At 47.2% G+C, this 22,545-nt stretch overlaps 1 protein-coding gene across 1 annotated transcript in view; it reads right to left on the bottom strand.

The window, feature by feature from the left end:
* The window catches only part of LOC306800757 (uncharacterized protein), a gene marked incomplete at both ends in the record, with an annotated part of 109,005 nt that overhangs the window by 78,976 nt on the left and 7,484 nt on the right, over positions 1 to 22,545 (bottom strand). The window contains 9 exons of the mRNA XM_079303085.1: positions 1,339 to 1,455; positions 2,973 to 3,128; positions 3,956 to 4,072; positions 6,634 to 6,763; positions 8,926 to 9,086; positions 11,113 to 11,286; positions 12,220 to 12,313; positions 13,625 to 13,784; positions 14,267 to 14,438. Of these exons, the coding sequence (XP_079159211.1) occupies positions 1,339 to 1,455; positions 2,973 to 3,128; positions 3,956 to 4,072; positions 6,634 to 6,763; positions 8,926 to 9,086; positions 11,113 to 11,286; positions 12,220 to 12,313; positions 13,625 to 13,784; positions 14,267 to 14,438 (1,281 nt within the window). The remainder of the gene's footprint in view (positions 1 to 1,338; positions 1,456 to 2,972; positions 3,129 to 3,955; positions 4,073 to 6,633; positions 6,764 to 8,925; positions 9,087 to 11,112; positions 11,287 to 12,219; positions 12,314 to 13,624; positions 13,785 to 14,266; positions 14,439 to 22,545) is intronic.

The raw sequence follows: 22,545 nt of genomic DNA, 5'->3' as shown, positions 1-22,545 counted from the left end.
AGGCCAGTGGGGGCTGCCTTTGGGATTCTTCCAGCCCTGGAATTGGGGTGAGCTAGAACCAAGTGAAAAAGCAGCTGGAAATTTGGGGAGGAGGTTCCAGCTGAGGAGGGTGTCCCACTGTCCCCTCAGTGTCCCCACTCCCAGACAGAGCTCCATTCCTATCTGGGATATTGGGCACTGCCAAAACTGCTGAGTTTTGGGGTGTGCTGTGAGAAAAGTTCATCACAAAGCCATAAAAACTTTTTTATGTCTTCCCTGCAAAGATTTTTCCCTCCTGGTGATCTTTGGAGCTATTCTCCCACTAATCCCCTTTTCTGGTGGGAGATGTATTCTTCCATCACAACCAGGAGAGGAAAATGTGGTTTTTATTCAAAGCCTGAGATGGAGCCCAGGTGTCCTGACATCCCTGAGCCCCAGAAACATCAATCTCCCAAATCCAAAATCTGCCATCAAACCGGAATTTCTCACTCTAAGCACCAAGGAAAATATCTTTGGGTTCAGGGCAGGGAAAAAGCTCCAGCTGCAAAGGTAGATCTGTCTCCAAACTCCCAAATTTGCCTAAAAATGAGGATTCTGGGGGATGCAGCCAGGTTTTAGTGCTGCAGAGAGAAAAGCAATGAGCACAGGCACTTCCAGGCTGTCCCCTAAAAATGGGTGACCCCAAATATTCAGGGGCTGGGCAGCTCTGCAGGGAGGGTTCTCCCAGCTCCTGTCAGCTATTCCAAGGCTCCCCAGGTCCAATAAATCCATGGAATGCTAATTCCATGTGACAAGGCTGGATATGCAGAGCCACAGCAGGAAGATTTGCATCCATAGCAGAGAAAATTCCACTCAAAAACCCCAATTCCTTCTGGACAAAGGTGGAATCCAATCCAATCCAATCCAATCCAATCCAATCCAATCCCATTCAAAACAATCCAAAATGCATCCAACACCTTGGGAATCTCACAGGTCCCATCTTTCCATGCCCTGCTCATGGATACACACCCCCACCCCTGTCTATACCTGCTGATGCCCAGGTGAGCCTGAATCCATCTCTGTCCATACCTGCTGATGCCCAGGTGAGATCAATCCATTCCTGTCCATCCCTGCTGATGCCCAGGTGAGATCAATCCATTCCTGTCCATACCTGCTGATGCCCAGGTGAGCCTGTATCCATCTCTGTCCATACCTGCTGATGCCCAGGTGAGCCTGTATCCATTCCTGTTCATCCCTGCTGATGCCCAGGTGAGTCTTTATCCACCCTGTCCATCCCTGCTGATGCCCAGGTGAGCCTGTATCCATCTCTGTCCATCCCTGCTGATGCCCAGGTGAGCCTGTATCCATCTCTGTCCATACCTGCTGATGCCCAGGTGAGCCTGTACCCTGTTGCTCCCCTCACTGGGCTCCACCTGGCCTGGATTGTGTCCGTGGTCTCGTTCTGCAGCAGGAGTTTCTCCACAGGTAGAAGTTTCACTGCAAGGAGGACAGGGAGGAAAATTTCAGAGCATCCACCTGGGAGTGGAGAACTTTGCTGGCTCTCCATGTTCCTCCAGCTCAGCTGGGTGAAGGGAACACCTGGAAGGAGGTGGCCAGGTGGGATTGGGCTCTGCTCCCATGGAATGAGGGAATGGCCTCAAGCTGTGCCAGGAGAGGTTTAGGGGGGAAATTGGGGAAAAAATTCTCCATGGATCAGGCATTGGAAGAGTGGTGGAGTCACATCCCTGGAGGGATTTTAAAGCCACATGGATGTGGAATGGTGGATTTTATGGAATGGTGGATTTTGTGGAATGGTGGAATTTATGGAATGGTGGATTTTGTGGAATGGTGGATTTATGGAATGGTGGATTTTGTGGAATGGTGGATTTTGTGGAATGGTGGATTTTGTGGAAATTTGTGGCTGGCAATGGTTGGATTCAGGGATCTTTGAGGGATTTTCCAGCTTTAATGATTCTTTTAAGGGATTTCCAGGAGCATCTCATAAACCAGAGCTAGAACAGCCCAACCTGGGACTATCCAGGACCAAAATTCTCCAAGCACCAACCCTGTCAAATGTGGAGGGAAAATGCTCTCCCACATTCCCCAAAAACTGCAGGACAGCACTGAGGGTGTCCATGTCCACGAGGGAAGAATGAGGATGGAATTGGGAAGGTCCTGGTGTGGTGGAACCCTAAAGTCAGGGAGTTTTGAACTTTCTGTGCTGACCCTCAGAAAAGCACTGCTTTTCACTCGAGTCCTTGGAAAATTCCAAAATTAAATAACAGAGTTGAAATCACTGGTGTGTGTGGTTTAAATTGAAATGTGCAATATCACATGGTGAAGGGTTTGAAATTTGAAGTTTTTTAAGGGAAAGTAAGGTGAGCCTTCCTCACCCTGAGCTTTCAACCCTTCCCATAGGTGACAACACAAATGATCTCTGGGACATCTCCAATTCCCTCCCCTCGTGACTTTTGAGATGTAAAACATTCACAATTTTTTGTGTTTCTGCAGATCTATTTATCAGTTTCTCCTTTTCTCATTGCAAACCCTGTTAAGCAAACATAGAAATGACAAGCAATTAATTATTGGAATCTGAGATAACTGTTTGTCCTGGTTTAGAGGAAATTTGGGAGGAAACCTCTGAATGGGATTTCTAAGGAACAGATTCCAACAGATTCCTCTAGGAAACAGATTCCAAACTCCCCAACTGGATTGGGGCACACTATCCCAAATCTGGCTTCTTTTAACAGCTACTAACTCTTAATTATTTCCAGCAAGGCCTATTTATGTATCTATCTGCTTTAATTCCAGTAATTTTAGCTGAAATCCTGATTTTTCTAAAACAAGTGTCTCACTAGAAATAAAAATCAATGAGCTAAATCCAAACAGAAAAATTCGCTTCTCGTGCTTTCAATCCCAGCTAAAAAAAAAAAAAAAAAATTTTAAAAAAAAATTAAAAATAGGAAAAAAAAGTTAAAAAAATTATAAATAAATAAATTTATAACTACTCTTACATGTCCTCCCCAGAGCAGCCACAGGCTGGCTGGGGCCCTCGGGATACACGGCGTAGATGCTGATGCTGTATTCCCTGTCCTCCTGCAAATTTTCCAGCAGGTGGGAAGAGACATCACCCCTCAGGATCTGCTCAAGGGTCACCCCAGGCTTGTTGGCTGCAAAATCAAGGAGAAAAAGAGATGGTGGATGTTGTATGTAAGGTAATGTCTTATTAAAGGATTTACAAAGCCAGGCCTTGCTCTGCTGAATTACCAGCTAATGAGGAAGAATTGTAAGAATGAAAATCAGCTCTTGTTCTTGTAGAGAAAAACAAATCTGCACCTGGAAAAAAACAAGAAATCTGTCCCATGAAAATCAGTAAAAAATATAGGTAAACTAATAAAAAAAGAGAAGTTTATAAATATGCAAAATTTACTGACGTATAACTGAGTATTGATAGCCAATTAAATCTAACACAGTGCCTTCTGCTAATCCTATAAAAATATCAACTGTGCAATAAAAATTCAGCTTTTTCTACATTAAAAAATTAATAATGCAAAGGTGAAGCCTTTCCATGAGACTAAATCCCATGGGGATGGCTCAGGCTGGAGTCTCCCAATCCATGTGGTGCTGCTTGGAATTTTGGCTGTGCTGTCCCACAGATCCCAGGAGGGGAATGGGAGGCACCCCAAAAGCTGGAACCCATCCCAAATCCCCACCAGAGCAGGCACTTGAGGGGAAAAACATCTGGATGCTTTTCAAGGAATTCACAGCATCATCCTCTGCTTGGTCTTCCAAGGAAAAGTCCATCCAAGGACTTTCCTCTATCAAAATATTTGGAAAAATCTGCTGGACTCTTCCTAGAGTCATGCCAGGAATTAAGAGCACCTTCCCTATCCTTGGATCACTGCTCCTTTTAAAGCAAACACCAAGAAAAACGAAGAAAAATCAATTAAAAATGTATTAAAATGGATAAAATTAATTAAGAGTTAATAAAACTCACCCCTGGGGATGTAGATCTTGTAACCCTCCAGTTTTCCCAGGGGAGGTGTCCAAGCCACCCTCAGGCTGAAAAGTCCTTCCTCTATCACACGGAAATTGGTGACTGGAGGCACAGGAGCTTTGGGGACACAGAAATAGGGCAGAGATTGAGGTGGCAGTGCTGGAATAATGGAAATTATTTTGTCTTCAGGGACAGAGAGACACAAAGAAGAGAAGCACCAACTCTCCCTCAGCTGATTCCTTAAAACCAACAATCCCCTTCCCACCAACCCCTTTTCCCCACTTGAAAATAGGCATGAAACATCCCAAGGCAGAAAGTTTGGGATTTTTCTCTGGGAATGGTGTTGGGATCTGAAATATCCCCTCACAAGCAGAGGAAATTTACCCCAGGCAGGGAAATCTCTGCAGTTTTGCTAACTGAACTGGAATCAAACCATGAATCAAACCCTGCTTTGCTCCCCCAGAACAATTCCAAGGGAGAGGAGCCAGTTTTGGATTTATGGCTCCTGCCTCTGGCTTCGTGTTGGGGATGATGAGAGGAGAGATCAAATGGCTTCATTTGCACCCATAAAGACATTCCATCTTCTGCCTGGCAGGTACAGATGAGTCAAACCTCATTGAGGAGCTTTATTTATTCATCCTGTCAGAGAAGACAAACAATTCCAGACACTGCAGGGGGTGTGGGGAGCAATAAAAGACAGGGAAAAAAGAAAATTCTTTATAAAACTCCTCAGGGAAAGCAGGAGTGGAGCTTCATCCAGGGATGTGAGTGGGATTAGTGAACCTCTTAAACTCTGAGAAATTTTAAAAGCAGAGATGATAAAAGTCCAGTCCCATGTTCAGATGTTCTCCTGACATTTCCCCATATCCCTTATGGGAACTGAGATTTCTCCTTTGGTTGGGGACACCCCTCAAAGTCAGATCTGCCAGGAAAAACAAGGAATTCACAGCATCATCCTCAACTGGTTCTTCCAAGGAAAGTCCTTCCAAGGACTCTCCTCTGTCCTGGAGTGTCTGGAAAAGGGAAAAATCCTGGAACTCTTTCCAGAGTCATGCCAGGAAATGTTCCCCTGAGATTTCCCCATATCCCTTCTGGGGAATTGAGATTCCTCCTTTGGCTGGGGACATCCCTCAAAGTCACCCCTTGAGACTCAGCAGAGCAGATTTGCCCCTGGACATTGGTCTGGGTGAGTGACCTCAATCTCTACATCAATAATTGGGGAGTTTTTGCTAATTTTATTGTAATTGCTTTTATATAATTGCTTTAATTTCATTACTGTCATGTAATTCCTTTGATAAAGTGCACAATTCTGTCCTATCCTGGTAGTTTTATTTTCTCTACTGTGCAGTAAATAACTCTGATTAAGGTATTTTTATCTACTAATTTATCATAAGGAATCATTAATTAATTTAATTTAAAATCATTTAATTCATTTAAATATACCTGGTTTGCCATCTTTAATCCTTGGACAAAGGTTCACCACACCTCTATAACTCCTCAGATTTAATCCACTGACAATCCAGGGCTGGGATTTGATCCAGCCCCATCCAGGCTTCTCGTGGAGGAGTTTGGAAAACCAAGGAGTCCTTCCTGCACCTTGGGACTTAATGGGAGCTTCTCTAATAAACCTGAAGCTCCAAACCCATGGCACCATCCATCATCCATCCATCCATCCATCCATCCAATCATCCATCCATCCATCCATCCATCCATCCATCCATCCATCCATCCATCATCCATCCATCCATCCAATCATCCATCCATCCATCCATCCATCCATCCATCCATCCATCCATCATCCATCCATCATCCATCCATCCATCCATCCATCCATCCATCCATCCATCCATCCATCATCCATCCATCCATCATCCATCCATCCATCCATCATCCATCCAACATCCATCATCCATTCATCCATCCATCATCCATCCATCCATCCATCCATCCATCCATCCATCCATCCATCATCCATCATCCATCCATCCATCCATCCATCCATCCATCATCCATCCATCCATCCAATCATCCATCCATCCATCCATCCATCCATCCATCCATCCATCCATCCATCATCCATCATCCATCCATCCATCCATCCATCCAATCATCCATCCATCCATCCATCATCCATCCATCCATCCATCCAATCATCCATCCATCCAATCATCCATCCATCCATCCAACATCCATCCAACATCCATCCAACATCCATCCATCAATCCATCATCCACTCATCCAATCATCCATCCATCCATCCATCCACTCATCCATCCATCCATCCATCCATCCAACATCCATCATCCATCCATCCATCCATCCATCCATCCATCCATCCATCCATCATCCATCCATCCATCCATCCATCCATCCATCCATCCATCCATCATCCATCATCCATCCATCCATCATCCATCCATCCATCATCCATCCATCCATCCATCCATCCAACATCCATCATCCATCCATCCATCCATCCATCCATCCATCCATCCATCCATCATCCATCCATCCATCCATCCATCCATCCATCCATCCATCCATCCATCATCCATCCATCATCCATCCATCCATCCATCCATCCATCCATCCATCCATCCATCCATCCATCCATCCCTCCTCTCCAGTTTTGGGGTGGTTTTTGTGTTTTCCTCAGGGATGGTCCAGGTGACACTCACTTGTTTTCCCTTTGGTGGCTGCTGGCTCCCCAAGGGTTCCTCCATAGCTCGCCCTCACCGTGAGCACGTACTTGGTGCTGGGCTTCAGACCCGTCACCAGCACCGTGGTTGTGTCCCCATCCACCTCCACCTGTCACACAGGGGGACAAGGGACAGCAGAACATCAGGATCCATTCATCCATCCATCCATCCATCCATCCATCCATCCATCCATCCATCCATCCATCCATCCATCCATCCATCCATCCATCCATCCAACCATCCTTGGCACCTTCTGCACCTGCTCAAGGTGACTCCTATGAGCAGCAGCCTCTTAAAACCCTCACTCAGACATTGTGATCCTCAAATTGTGGAATATCCCATGGAATAGCCCAGGAAATAAAACACAGGGAGTGCATTAAGGGTAAAGGTGATCTCAAATTCCTCTGAGGAAAATGAAGGAAAAACAACCAAGACAGTTCCTTTTAATCTCAGAGAAGGAAATTTTGATGTACCCTGAGGGCAAGAGATGGAAACAGAACTTCAGGATCTCGTAATAACAGGGAAAATACAGAAGCTGCCAAGGATGATCATTCCAGCTAAATACAAGTTTAATAATTAATACAATTAATATTCTTCACCTTAATAATTTAAGCTTTCATAGCTTTGTTCTATTATTAGGAATCTAAGTTTTTAGGGCAAATATCTTCTACTTTTCAGTCCTACTCTCAAACTTTGTGCAGTGTGGGATGAACTGGAGCACATGGCAGAATTCCTCACACAAGGATACGGAAAATCCCCAAACCCACGGAGATCTTACCAAAACAAACAATTCTGGCAGCAGGAGGAGCAGGAGATGCTGCCAGGGAGGCTGGATGGGATTGAGTGGTGGCATCAAAAAGGTAAGGAGAAAAAAGATTGGATATTGGGAAGGTTGGGTGTCACCTCCTAACCAAGCATGACCCCACAACATTGGGAACTAAAACCCAACACTGGGAATTGAAATCCAACATTGGGAATTGAAAACAAATACTGGGAACTGAAACTGGCAGATCTCATGGTGGATCTACAGCTTCACTTCATCCCTCAGGAATTCCTGCCAATTCCAGTGTCACCATGATGGCTGAAGGATGTGGTGCCACCCCCTAACCAGGATGTGCCATCAACATGGGGATGAACCCCTAAAAATTGGGAGAGGAAACCTGACACTGGGAACTGAAACCCAACACTGGGGACTGAATCCAGTGGATGCTATGGTGGATCTACACCTTCACTGCAATCCTCAGGAATTTGCACGAATTCCATTGTCCAACAAACCCAACACTGGGAATTGAAACCCAATAGTGGGAACTGAAACCCAACACTGGGGACTAAAACCCTACACTGGGAATTGAAACCCAATACTGGAAACTGAAACCCTAAACTGGGGACCAAAACCCAACATTGGGGACTGAAACCCAACACTGGGGACTGAAACCCAAAACTGGGAACTGAAACCCAATAGTGGGAACTGAAACCCAACACTGGGGACTGAAACCCAACACTGGGGACTGAAACCCAACACTGGGGACTGAAACCCAATAGTGGGAACTGAAACCCAACACTGGAAACTGAAACCCAATACTGGGAACTGAAACCCAACACTGGGGACTAAAATCCAACGTTGGGGACTAAAACCCAACACTGGGGACTGAAACCAAACATTGGGGATTGAAACCAAACATTGGGAACTGAAACCAAACATTGGGGACTGAAACCCAACACAGGAGACCAAAACCCAACATTGGGGACTGGAACCCAACACAGGAGACTGAAACCCAACACAGGAGACTGAAACCCAACACTGGGGACTGAAACCCAACATTGGGGACTGAAACACAACCCTGGGAACTGAAACCAAACACTGGGGACTGAAACCCAACACTGGGAACTGAAACCCAACACTGGGGACTGAAACCGAACACTGGGAACTGAAACCCAACAATGGGGACGGAAACCCAACACTGGGAACTGAAACCCAACACTGGGGACGGAAACCTAGCACTGGGGACTGAAACCAAACATTGGGGACTGAAACCAAACATTGGGAACTGAAACCCAACATTGGGGACTGAAACCCAACACAGGAGACTGAAACCCAACACTGGGGACTGACACCCAACATTGGGGACTGACACCCAATACTGGGGACTGAAACCCAACAGTGGGGACTGAAACACAATAGTGGGAACTGAAACCCAACCCTGGGAACTGAAACCCAACCCTGGGCACTGGCACCTATCTGGTGCCCTGGATACTGGAAGGTGACCCTACCTGCTGCTGGCTCTCGGGCTCCGTCTGCCCTGGTGGCAGCGAGGGTTGGGCACAGACTCTGTACCCTGTCACCCTGCCCGTGGCTGCCACCCACGAGAGCCGCAGGGAGCTGTGGCTGTGCTCGCTGACACGCAGCTCCCGAGGGCCCAGGATCTGCTCAGCTGCAAAAACACAAAGGAAAGGGTTTGCATTGGGTTCCACCACCTGGGGAAGTTCATGGATGGAGTTAAGGTATTCCACACAGAGAAAGCTGTGGGTGCCACTCAGGTTGGGAGCACAGAAACACCTGTTTTCAGATAAGACATGCTCCAGTACAATTTTTTTTGGCTTTTTTTTTTTTTTTTTTTTTTTACAGCACAAATCAAGAAACCAAAATTGGTTCTGGTTACACTTCCTCAGTGAACACCTGGTTAATGCATGGGGCAGCAGCTCCTCCCTGCCCTTCCCTTCCTGACACTGGAGAAATCTGCCAGGAAGCTTGGACTCTCCATGGAATGTCACAGGAAGCCTGGAATTCCCATGGAATGTCACTGGAAGCCCTGAAGTGCTGCAGAACCACAGAAGAAGCCAAAAAAGGGAGACTTTTTAAAGTCTCAGGTGAAGCTTTTCTCATTTCTAGGAGCTTCAGCTTCTCATGAGCTCATGAACCAAGAAGGGAAAGAATTCAGTGCCACCACCTCTGGATTCAGTGCAGTGCCAGGATCTCTTGGAGGAGAGATCTGGATCTCTTTGGAAATCTCTTTGGAAATAATTATGGAAATCCCTTTGGAGATGTCTTTGGAGATCCCTCTGGAAATCTCTCTGGAAAACTCTCTCTCTGGAGACATCTTTGGAAGTCCTTTTGGAGATCTCCTTTTGGAAATCCCTTTGGAGATCTCCCTTTGGAAATCCCATTGGAGACCTCCTTTTGGAAATCCCTTTGGAGATCTCCTTTTGGAAATCCCTTTGGAGATCTCCCTTTGGAAATCCCTTTGGAGACCTCCTTTTGGCTGCTCTTTGCATCTTCATCAAGGAATTAAGTTCTTCCCCAGCCGCCCAGCTGTGCTGCCAGAATTCCCTGTGACAAACCCACAACTAAATACCCCAAAGAGCAGAAACACTGCCCCATCCCATCTCTGCCCCTTTTGTTTGATCCACCATCAAAATTCCCAGGATCTGGTATCCCTAAACAAGCCATGGAGAGGCAGCCACAAGAAAAACACCCGGGATTATCATCCCAAAGCAGGAGCTGCTCATGAGCTGGTTGCTCCTCTGGGATCACCCGAGCTCCCTCAGAGGGATGTGGGAAGCTCATCCCCATGGAAGCACATCCAGAGGCTGCTTTGAGCAGATGGACAGCAGGATGGAGGGATGTTGGAGTCAGTGAGTTAGAGGATTTTCTAAATCCCTCAAGGAGGAATCAAGGCGCAGGGATTGAATTAAAGCCTTTGGATGGATTGAAGTATATTAAGCCACTTATACATAAAGTAGAAGTAAGTTTTAGTAGTAGCTGTAGTGCTTTTAGTAAGTAAAAGGTCTGGATTCCACAGTGTTGGCCTGAGTTCTAGTGAAGGTCAAATCATACTTCCCACAGCCCATCCTCCCTCCAGGAGATATCTCCTGTTCATGGCCACTGAGTCCCAGTGCATGGCTGAGAAAATTCCATCATCCCACTGGGAGATGCTCCAGCCAGGGCAGGAGCCAAGCCTTTCCTAGCCAGAGAAAAACTGACATTTGGGACACCAAGGCACCTTCTTCCCACTGCATTCCAGAGGAAAACCAGAGCCTTGCACATCATCCCTGGAGCTTCAGAGGAAACTGCACCTTCTCCAGGAGCACTGCTCCAGCTGAGCCACATCTGCCCCTGCAGGAGGATGCAGCACCATGGAATGGGACTGTGCCAGCTTGGATTCTGACTCTGGCAGGGTTGGGATTGTTCTCTGTAATACTGCATTGCTATTGGAATTGTCCTAGCAAAGAACTGTTATTCCTATTCCCATCTCTTTGCCTGAGAGCCCCTTAATTTCAAAATTATAATAATTTGGAGTTTCTCCATTTCAAAGAGAATCTTCTGCCATTATTGGCAGATAACTGTCCTTCAAACCAAGACAGCAATTATTAGCTGCTTTCTTTTTTAGAGAATTACCAACCAAGTTGGTGCCTGGAGCACTGGAGGTCGTTACCCCCAGAGGGAGAAGCTGGACACACCTTTCAGCCTGGGCTTGGCAGGGCGTGGTGGCTCCGAGGTGGTGAAGCAAAGCCTCCGGGACAGTTTGGGAGCCACCTTTGGGAGCAGCTGGAAATCTTCCACATAAAGCACATGCTCTGAAACTGGATCTGAAGCAATCCTGCCCAGCTCGCTCCTGTCAGCATCCTTAATCCCTAGGGGAGGGAAAGAGAACATCAAACACCATCCATGCTCAGGGCAGGCTTTGGAAAGGGGGAGCAATGAGGTGGGTTTTGAGTTTGACACCAGTTTTGGGTTGTGCTGGCAAGGAAAAGGAGGGAACAAGGGATGGAGCTGGATGGAGGAAGCAGAGAAGACTCTTCCACCAGGGAAAAGAGGTCAGGATTTCTCCAGATTGTCTCAGTGCTGCTAATGGGCTAAGAGGTGGAATTATAAAAAGGAATGGGACATGATCCAGCCTTGTCCTTCCCACTGGATACAGAGACATTCCTGTGCTGAGCAGACAATGGGATTTTGGGAGGCTGTTTGAAAATTCCAGGGTATTCCATGGTTGAACCAAAAAAAGGAAGAACCCACCCAACAAAGCAACCCTTCCCCAATTTTCACCTCACATTGGTTCTCATTGACCTGGTTGCTTTCCTGTCATTCCCTGAAATATTTGGGGATGGGAAGGATTTGACTGGTGGAATTTCAGTCTTGGGGATGGTGGGAGCAGTGGAACCTTTCCTGGCTCATGGAATTATTCTGAGGGACATTTTTGAGTCAGTCTCTGAACTCCACTAAGAGAAACCTTCAGAAGCAAAACCATTTAAAATTGTTTTTTGGGGTTTTTTTTAAAGTGTCACATCAAAACATTTTTACTTTTATGGAACCATTTACTGAATTCCTTCTGAATTCCCAAGTGGCTTTGACACATACAAAAACACAGATTCACACTGAATAAATCTGTTATTGACAACAACAATAAAAATATCCAAGAACACAATTTTCCTGGGCTTGCTGTGGTTTCCAAAGGCTGAGCCTGGAGATGGGAGCAGTTTTTAGGAAGGGGGTGTTGTGAATCAGGAACATTCCCCAGGGAGAAGAAGGAGGGTTGGTCACACAGAGGTTTTGGTGGCCACACATACCCACAGCAAACACTGTCACCCCCCCATCCTGCAGGATCTGGGCTCCCTCTTCCACAGGATCACTGGATTTCCCATCCGTGACCAGAACCACCACCTGCAAGAGTTGGGATAAGAGCCAGGAAAGAAATGGGAACATCATGAGGTAATGGTGAGAGCTGTGGGGTTTCACACTGAAATCACTGTCCTGGGATTAAATCCTTCAAAAAAACCAACACCAGTGAGGAAACTCATTCCTGTGAGCTGGGAAGGAGCAGAGCTGCTCCTCTGAGGATCCTCTGCACAGCCCCTCTGCCCTTGTGTCTCATCCATGCTTGGAGCAGGAACCCCAGGAGGAAATTCCTGCCAGCACAAGGGAGGAGTCCTCATGAGCAGCTCCTAAGGGAGGAATAGGTTTGGATTGTACACTTGTGTTGGGTTGGTGTGGCAGCAATGTGTGTTCTGTCCCAGCTGGGGCAGTGCCCCTGATCTCCTGGCACACATTATCTGCTCATGGGCATCTTTAAACCAGCTGGGCAATCATCTTTATCTTCCCACAGCCCATCCTCCCTCCAGGAGATATCTCCTGTTCATGGCCACTGAGTCCCAGGGCATGGCTGAGAAAATTCCATCATCCCACTGGGAGATGCTCCAGCCAGGGCAGGAGCCAAGCCTTTCCTACCCAGAGAAAAACTGACATTTGGGACACCAAGGCACCTTCTTCCCACTGCATTCCAGAGGAAAACCAGAGCCTTGCACATCATCCCTGGAGCTTCAGAGGAAACTGCACCTTCTCCAGGAGCACTGCTCCAGCTGAGCCACATCTGCCCCTGCAGGAGGATGCAGCACCATGGAATGGGACTGTGCCACCACCCTGACTGACTGACTGTGCCAGCTTGGATTCTGACTCTGGCAGGGTTGGGATTGTTCTGTGTAATACTGCATTGCTATTGGAATTGTCCTAGTACAGAACTGTTATTCCTAATTCCCATCTCTTTGCCTGAGAGCCCCTTAATTTCCAAATGATAATAGTTTGGAGGGAGGGGATTTACATTCTCCATTTCAAAGAGAAGCTCCTGCCTTTATTGGCAGACACCTGTCCTTCACACCAGGACAATACGAGGAAAGAATTCTTCCCTGTGGAGAGGACAACTTGCATGGACAAAGTGGGAATGGCTCCCACTGCCAGAGGGCAGAGATGGATGGGATAGTGGGAAGGAATTCCTGGCTAAGATGGAATTCTTAGAGAAGCTGTGGCTGCCCCTGGATCCCTAGAATATCCAAGGCCAGGTGTGTTGGGGTTGGAGCACCTGGGACAGTGGGAGGTGTCCCTGCCCATGGCAGCGGTGGCACTGGATGATTCCAAACCATTCCAGGATTCTGGGATGACCCAGCTGCTGCCTGGACACCACCTCAGGAGCTCACCCACCTTTGCTGCCTCCTTTCTCAGGGGGTCCTGGTGGGACAAGGCCTGAGCTGCAAAAACCAGGGCTGAGCCTGTTTGGAGGCTGCTGCCTTTGGAGGAGAGGTCCTGAACTGCATCCAGCATTTCTTTGATGGTCACGTAATCTGTGAGCTCAACACTCATCCTGGGAATGAGAAATGGGAGAATAAAGAGCAAGGGATGCACTGAAATAATTTCATTTCATTTCCAGTTGCCCAGAGCAGCTGTGGCTGCCCCTGGATCCCTGGCAGTGTCCAAGGCCAGGTTGGACACTGGGGTTTGGAGCAAGCTGGGATAGGGGAACGTGCCCTGCCCATGAAAGTTGAATGAAATGGTCTTTAAGGTCCATTCCCACCCAAACCATTCCATGGATTCACTCATGCCAATAATTCTCTTCACAGGTCAGGGGAGTGCAGGGAACCAGCCCCAGACTGTGGCACGATAACACAGGACTTAAAACCTGGAATTTGCATGTTAAACCCAAACCTTCCCACCCTGAAATAATGCCCTGAGGCCAAGCACCTCTGGATGACTCTGCTCTCACCCAGAGGTTCCCCAGAGCTGCAGAAGCTCTTCATCCACCAGCTGGATCCCAGGAGTGGCTGGAGGAGGGATGGTCAGACCCACCTTGGTGTCTCCCCATAGAGAGCCAGGCCCAGCTGGACTCCTCCTCTCCCCATCTCCTGGTTCTCAAAGGATCTGGCCACGCTCCTGAGGAAATCCTGGAGCAGCCAGGAGCTCTCCTTCCCCGAGTGCCCCACCAGGAACAGGACGTTGGCCACCTCTGCTGTCCTGCAGGCTGGGGGACAAGAGGGACAGGGAGGATCATCCCCCACCCCAGAGCCTCAGGAATTCCCAGGAAACCCAAGGGAAGGAGATGGGGACACTGTGTGTAGGTGCTTCCCTTCATTATGTTCTTAATTCCCTCCTCATTCCTCATCTGGGTGTTCTGACCCAGAAGTTTCTCATCCAGAGATTTCCCATCCTGGGAAGTGTCCCAAGGCCAGGATGACCTGGGATAGTGGAATGTCCCTGTCCATGGCAGGACTGGGCTAAATCACCTTTAAAAGGCCCCTTCCAACTCCAATTATTCCATGATTTTCAGCACAAACCCCAAATCCCAGCTCCATCAGAGCATCAGGTGTGTAGGACACTGCAAACAACAGGAATTCTATTCCATTCCATTCCATTCCATTCCATTCCATTCCATTCCATTCCATTCCATTCCATTCCATTCCATTCCATTCCATTCCACTCCACTCTCCATTCCATTCCGTTTCCCATTCCATTCCATTCCATTCCATTCCATTCCATTCCATTCCATTCCATTCCATTCCATTTCCCATTCCATTCCATTCCATTCCACTCTCCATTCCATTCCATTTCCCATTCCATTCCATTCCATTCCATTCCATTCCATTCCATTCCATTCATGGATCACCACGAGCTCCTTTCCCAGCTGCTGCTTCTATTTTGGATCTGTTCCTTTCCCTCACTTTTGAGATTTTGATGTCCCTGTTCCCCCAGAAAAATATAGGGAAGCAAATCCCAGTCCCTGGGACTGCTGGAAATCCTTCAGCAGCTTCCCAGGGAAACCACACCTGTATTCTCACAGAAATTCCCAACAAAATCCAGAATCATGCAGTGCAGATTTTCCTGCTTTTTTTGGCCCTGATTTGGAAAACACCAAAATTGGTACCAGAGGGGTCTTTGCTGCTTCATCCACATCCTAAATTCCCAGAGATCTCCCTCCATCCATCCTTTTAGTTTTTTAGTTTTCCTTACTTCACCCTCATTTGCACCCAGAGATAATGATGGGAAAAACAACAAATATGAGATTCCAATGGGTGGGGTGGTGCCCTTTTCCTAATAAAGTGACAATCCCAGCTCATCCTGGGAGGGTTTTCCTTTTTTTTTGGCAAAAAATTCCCAAAACTTCAGAATTCCTGCTTGGCTCAGGCACCTGGAGCTGCCATGGGAAATGTGAGATGTTAAAGATATTTGGATTGGTACCTTCTGGAGAAAATCCCACTCTGGACAGCTCTATTAATCACAGGGGGGTAGGACTGGATTTGGAATTCTCCCTGCACCTCCAGAATGATCCCATTCCATCCATCACAGCTTTCTGCCAGACACATCTCCACAAGTTGATTTATTGCCCAGCTCAGAATTAAACAGCAGAATCAAGTTTATTGGTTAATTGATGGACAGCAGCTTAATCAAGTTAATTTCTGAGCTGATGCTGAAGATTCCATTAACTCCTTGTTGGATTTAATGGATTTGGATGGATTTGCACTGCAGGGATTCCACCCCAGCCTGGGACAGGCTCCCAAGGGTCTCCCCCTGACACCAAAAATCCACCCTGGGTCACCCATGAGGCTCTTCCCTGGAATTTTTTCTCCTTTTGCTTTTAGGATCCAGCCCCTCATCCCCAAAAGTTCTTTGTGGGCTTGCATGGAGCTGGGGAGGTGAATCCTTGTGCAATCCCAGCTCCCTAAAAAGCAGCAGAAGGATTCAAGGCTTCCTTGAGGATTTTTTTCCCCTCTCCCATTTTTTGTGTGGTGAATAGATCCAGGAATTGGAATTCAGAGGAAGAATCAGGATGGGATTTGTTTTGGGATTTGTTTTCCCTTTCTCCTGACTTTTCTCTGGAGCAGGAAACAGAGGCAGGACACTGAGCAGAACCCTGATTTCTCCATAAATCCCAGAGCAAGAATTCAGGAATTCCTTTTGGAGCTGCTCTGTTATCCAGATAACCCCAACCCAATTCCTACACAGGAATTAAAAAACACCACAACCCCACCCCACGTGTGGATCCGTGCCAGGAGCAGGAAAATCTGCTTGGAAAAGGGATTTTCCTCCCCAAAATGGTGTCACTTGTCACTCACCTTCATGGGCAGCTTGGAATGACCCCGTGGCCACTGCCAGGACAAGGATCTGCAAGCACAACATTCCCCTTGGGAAGCAGCTCCTGGGAATCCCTGGAATTCAGCACAGAGCCTGGAGAACCCCTCACCTGCAAGAGGAGAGAGAGCTTGGAGCTGGGGCCACCTGAGGGTGAAGCTCCCACCCAAAAAAATCAGGTTTAAAATCCATAAATCCTTGAATTCCTTCATTTCTTTGCTAATGCTGAGAGTTCAGCTTTGCACCCCTCACCTTTCCCAACATCCACCTGAGGTAATGAAGCTCAAATGGGAATTTTGGTGGTGGGATAAAAGCAGGAGAAACTTCCCATTTCAATTAATCTGGGAGGAAAAGCCAAGAAAATCAGGAATCCAATCCTGATCTCCAGGCTCCTAAATCCAGGATGAACTTCCTTGAGGATCCAGCCCACCATGCCAGAGGAGTCTGGAATTTTGCTTTACATCCCCAAACTGCTGCAGAATTCCCTCTCTGGAAAACAGGGAATTCTCCCTGTGCAGAACAATGGTGCTGCCAAAAGGAAATTTTTTATTTTTTTTATTTTATGGGCAATCAAAAGTTCTTCTACTCTGAGCTTTACTTGCTCCCAGGGAAGCATGGAGAACTTCCAAGGTGGAAATTATGGATTTGGGGGGAAAAAAATAAAACTCTGTGGTTTCATCCAGCTTTGCTGTTTTCCAGGAATTCCATTCCAATTAACACCAGGGATTAATGAGAATAAGGAGCTTCTTTAAGATTCTTGTGACAGGGAATTTTCCAGGAGTTTGGGATGGAGGATTTCAGTTTGGAAGCATCCAGGGGAAAAGCAGGAAAGCACCTGGTGAGTCCCAGGAATGACTTCCAGACCCTCATCTCCTTTTTCTCACTCCATGGTGACTCCCCACAAATCTGATTTTCACATTAAAAACACCTTTTAAAGCTGAATTTAGAGGCTTTTCCAAACAGAAAATTCCAGTTGGGTGTTTTTTGGGAAAATCATCTCCAGGCAGAACCTTCCTGCCTCTCTGAAAAGCAGAATTTGAGGGAAGAAAATGTTGGATTTGTGCTGCAAACAGCAAAAGTTTGGTTTGGTGCTCACCCCTGAGCTCCAATTCCTGCCAGAAATCCCAGGAGAGGAGTGAAGGTTTGGGGTGAGTGACTCCAAAGGGGAATTTGTTGGGAATTCATGGAACAAAAAATGGGATATTTGCAGTTTTGTCACCTTGCTGCCACCTGGGGCATCCAGGGGGTGATGATTGTTCATCTGTTTTCCCTTAAAAAAAAGTGGAATGGGATTTTACATTCTCAAAAACTGAACATCTCCAGGGAAGCAGGAATCTGGCCAAGGACAGGTGGGGATTTATGGGGAAATTGTTGAATTTGAAGGAGGTGGGGGTTAAAAAAAAAGGGGGGAAAAAGGGTTGGAAAGTGATGGATGAAGAGATTTGAGTGCCTGGCTGGCAGCCAGGGCTGTGCTGCTCCAGCTGGAACTTTTCCAGGTTATTCACATTTCCAAGTGCTCCTGAGGGGGAACAGGAGCTGGGACAAAGGAAACAAAGATCCCAAAGGTTTTGCATCCCCTGGGTTTGGGGCAGGAGAAATTCTCCCAGCAGGAATCTGTCTCCCTGCTTCCAGACTGGTTTTTGCTGGAATAAGGACATGGAAGGAGAGATTGGGCAGGGAATTCCCACATTCCCATCTCCTGACCCAGGAATGGGATGGGTCTTAAAGCCCCTTCCAAACAAACCCCTCTGTGATTCCCTGATTTATGGGCAGGGAATGGGAGAGGCTGAACCAGAGGCAGGAAAAAATCCCCCAGTCCCTGAGGTGGAGCCAAAGATCTGAGCCCAAATCTCTGCTTTTTCCCATTAATTTAATTATTCATTTAATTATTAATTCCACAGGTCTGATGTGAGAACATCCCACAGCTCATCCCAAATCCCAAAGAGTCACATTGTCCGTCCATCCATCCATCCATCCATCCATCCATCCATCCATCCCCTGCTCCCCCAGGTTTTCCATTCCCAGACAAGCCATGCTTGGGAAAACTCAGTGGTTCCAAAAAGGACCAAATGGCACCCAAAAACCCAGTGATTCCAAAATTCCTGTCACACCAAAGAATGATGAAATTATTGCCAAAAACCCAGGGATCCCAAAATTCCAATGATATCCAGAAAGGACCAAATGATGCCCAAAACTCCAGTGATCCCAGAAATGAGCTAATGACACCCAAAAAATCCAGTGATCCCAGAAAGGAGCAAATGATTCCCAAAAATCCAGTGATCCCAGACTCCCAGTGACCCCAGAAAGGATGAAACAATGCCCAAAATTCCAGTGATCCCAAAATTCCTGTGACACCAAAAATGGATGAAATGATGTCTAAAAAAATCCCACAGTCCCAAAAATCCAGTGATCCCAAAATTCCAATGACATGCAAAAAGGACCAAATGATGACCAAAAATCCAGTGATCCCAGAATTCCAGTGACCCCAGAAAGGATGAAACAATGCCCAAAAACCCAGTGATCCCAAAATTCCTGTGACACCAAAAATGGATGAAATGATGTCTAAAAAATCCCACAACCCCAAAATTCCAGTGACACACAAAAAGGATGAAATTATGCTCAAAACCCCAGTGATCCCAAAATTCTAGTGATACCCAAAAAGGACCAAATGATGACCAAAAATCCAGTGGTCCCAAAACTCCAGTGACACCCAAAAAGGACCAAATGACACCCAAAATTCCAGTGATCCCAAAAAACCAGTGATCCCAAAAAGGACCAAGTGATGACCAAAAATCCAGGGATCCTAAAAATACAGTGACACTCATAAAGGATGAAATGATGCCCAAAAATCCAAAATTCCAATTACATCCTAAAAGGACAAAGCAGCAAATGACACCCAAAATTCCAGTGATCCTAAAAAGGGTCAGTGACACCCAAAAACCCAGTGACCCCAAAAATCCAGTGACATCCAAAAAGGACTGAATGGCATCCAAAATTCCAGGCAACACAAAAATCCAGTGACCCCAAAAATGACCAGTGACCTCAAAATCCCAGTGATCCCAAAATTCCAGTGATACCCAGAAAGGATCAAATGATGACCAAAAATCCAGTGATCCCAAAATTCCAGTGACATCCAGAAAGCGGCAAATGACAACCAAAATTCCAGTGATCTTAAAAAGGATCAGTGACACCCAAAACCCAGTGATCCTAAAAATACACTGACACCCAGAAAGGACCAACTGACAACCAAAATTCCAATAATCCCAAAAGTCCAGTGAGCCCAAAAAGGACCAAATGACACCCAAAATCCAGTGATCCTAAAACCCAGCAAACACAAAATTCCCACCCAAAAAGGCATTGTGACACCAAAAAAGGATTGAATGACGCCCAAAATTCCAATGATCTCAAAAATCCAGTGACGTTAAAAAGCACCAAGTGATGCCCAAAAACCCAGTGATCCCAAAATTCCAATGACATCCAGAAAGGAGCAAAAGAAACCCCAAAATGACCAAATGACTCCCCAAACCCCAGAGATCCTAAAAATCCAGTGACACTCAAAAAGAACCAAATGACACCCAAAATTCCAGTGATCCAAAAAGGACCAGTGACACCCAAAACCCCAGTGATCCTAAAATCCAGCAACACTCAAAAATAATGAAATGATGCCCAAAACCCCAGTGACCTCAAAATTTCAGAGATACCCAGAAAGGACCAAATGACATTAAAAAACCCAGTGATCCTAAAAATCCAGCAAACCCAAAATTCCAGTGACACCCAAAAACAACCAAACACCCAGTGATCCCAAAAATCCAGTGATCCCAAAAAGAATCAAATGACACTCAAAAGAGCCAGGACGTGTCCCCATATCCCTGTGCCAACCCTCCTGAGGATCCTTGGAGGAAATCTGGGAATCCCAAACATTCCTTGTCCCTTTCCTGTCCCTTTCCCAGGAGCAGTGACAGGACACAGGGAGCAATTCCTGCAAATCCCACCCAAAGAGCCTCAAAGACTTTTGAGAAATCCCAGGAATCATCTCCTGGTGGTTGATGTGCTGCTCTCCCTGGATGAAAAGCAGATTCCTGATTGCAGCAGAATTCCCATTTCTTTTGGGCCCATGATGGAGAGCAGGAAAAAAAAATAAATTAAAAATTGTGAATCAAAATGAAATTCATGGAACATCATTCCAGCATCCACAAGGGAATTTGGGAATTGTCAGTGGATCTCAGTGCCCAGCACCATTGTGCTCCTGGGGCAGTGCCTTGGGTTGCATTATCTGCTCATGGGCATCTTTAAACCAGCTGGGCAATCATCTTTATCTTCCCACAGCCCATCCTCCCTCCAGGAGATATCTCCTGTTCATGGCCACTGAGTCCCAGGGCATGGCTGAGAAAATTCCATCATCCCACTGGGAGATGCTCCAGCCAGGGCAGGAGCCAAGCCTTTCCCACCCAGAGAAAAACTGACATTTGGGACACCAAGGCACCTTCTTCCCACTGCATTCCAGAGGAAAACCAGAGCCTTGCACATCATCCCTGGAGCTTCAGAGGAAACTGCACCTTCTCCAGGAGCACTGCTCCAGCTGAGCCACATCTGCCCCTGCAGGAGGATGCAGCACCATGGAATGGGACTGTGCCACCACCCTGACTGACTGACTGTGCCAGCTTGGATTCTGACTCTGGCAGGGTTGGGATTGTTCTGTGTAATACTGCATTGCTATTGGAATTGTCCTAGCAAAGAACTGTTATTCCAAATTCCCATCTCTTTGCCTGATCTCCCTGATGCCCCTGAGCCACCAGGGGAGTGCAAATCATCCCAAAATTCCTGATTCAGACGAGTCTGGGGCACCTCGGGCACTTCTGGGACAGCACCAAGTTCAAATTGTGCCATGCTGGTGCTGCTGCTGCCTCCTCATCCTCTTCATCCTCCTCAATCCCCCCATGCTGGATTTCCTCATCCTCCTTATCCCCAGCTGCTTCCTCCTCATCCTCCTCTTCCTCCCCACCAGGGAGCTGCTGCCTCCTCATCCTCCTCTTCCTCAGGAGCTGCTGCCTCTTATCATCTTCATCCTCCCCATTTGGGAACTGCTGCTCCTCATCCTCTTCTTCCTTCTCAATCTCCCCATTCAGGGCTTCCTCATCCTCCTTATCTACAGCTGCTTCCTCCTCATCCTCCTCTTCCTCCCCATCTGGAGCTGCTGCCTCCTCATCCTCTTCTTCCTCCTCATTTTCCCAATCCAGAATGGTTACCTCCTCATTCTCTTAATCTTCCCCTTTGGAAGCTACTGCTCCTCATCCTCTTCTTCCTCCCTGTCCTCATCTGGAGCTGCTGCCTCCTCACCCTCCCCTTTGGAAGCTGCTGCTCCTCACCCTCCTCTTCCTCCCCACCAGGGAGCTGCTGCCTCCTTATCTTCCTCATCCTCCTCTTTGGAAGCTGTGCCTCCTCATCCTCCTCACCTTCTTCATCCTCCCCCATAGGAGCTGCTGCCTCCTCATCCTCACCCTCCTCTTCCTCAGGAGCTACTGCCTCTTATCTTCCTCACCCTCTGTTTTGGAAGCTGCTGCTCCTCACCCTCCTCTTCCTCCCTATCCTCATCTGGAGCTGCTGCCTCCTCATCCTCCTCATTTCCTTCATCCTCCTCTTTGGAAGCTGCTGCTCCTCATCCTCCTCATTTTTTTCATCCTCCCCCCTGGGAGCTGCTGTCTCATCTTCCTCCCTATCCTCCCCATCTGGAGCTGCTGCTCCTCATCCTCCTCTTCCTCATCCTCCCCTTTGGAAGCTGCTGCTCCTCACCCTCCTCTTCCTCCCCATCTGGAGCTGCTGCCTCCTCATCCTCCTCATCTTCCTCATCCTCCCCATCTGGAGCTGCTGCCTCCTCATCATCTTCTTCCTCAGGAGCTGTTCCCTCCTCACCCTCCTCAGTTTCCTCATCCGGAGCTGCTGCTCCTCATCCTCCCCCCTTAGGAGCTGCTTCTTCTTCTTCCTCCTCCCCCGGGCTCCTCTCC

The sequence above is a fragment of the Erithacus rubecula genome, assembly GCF_903797595.1.
Source record: "Erithacus rubecula genome assembly, chromosome: 4".
Classification (NCBI taxonomy): domain Eukaryota; kingdom Metazoa; phylum Chordata; class Aves; order Passeriformes; family Muscicapidae; genus Erithacus; species Erithacus rubecula.
This window is presented reverse-complemented; position numbering and strand designations above follow the sequence as displayed.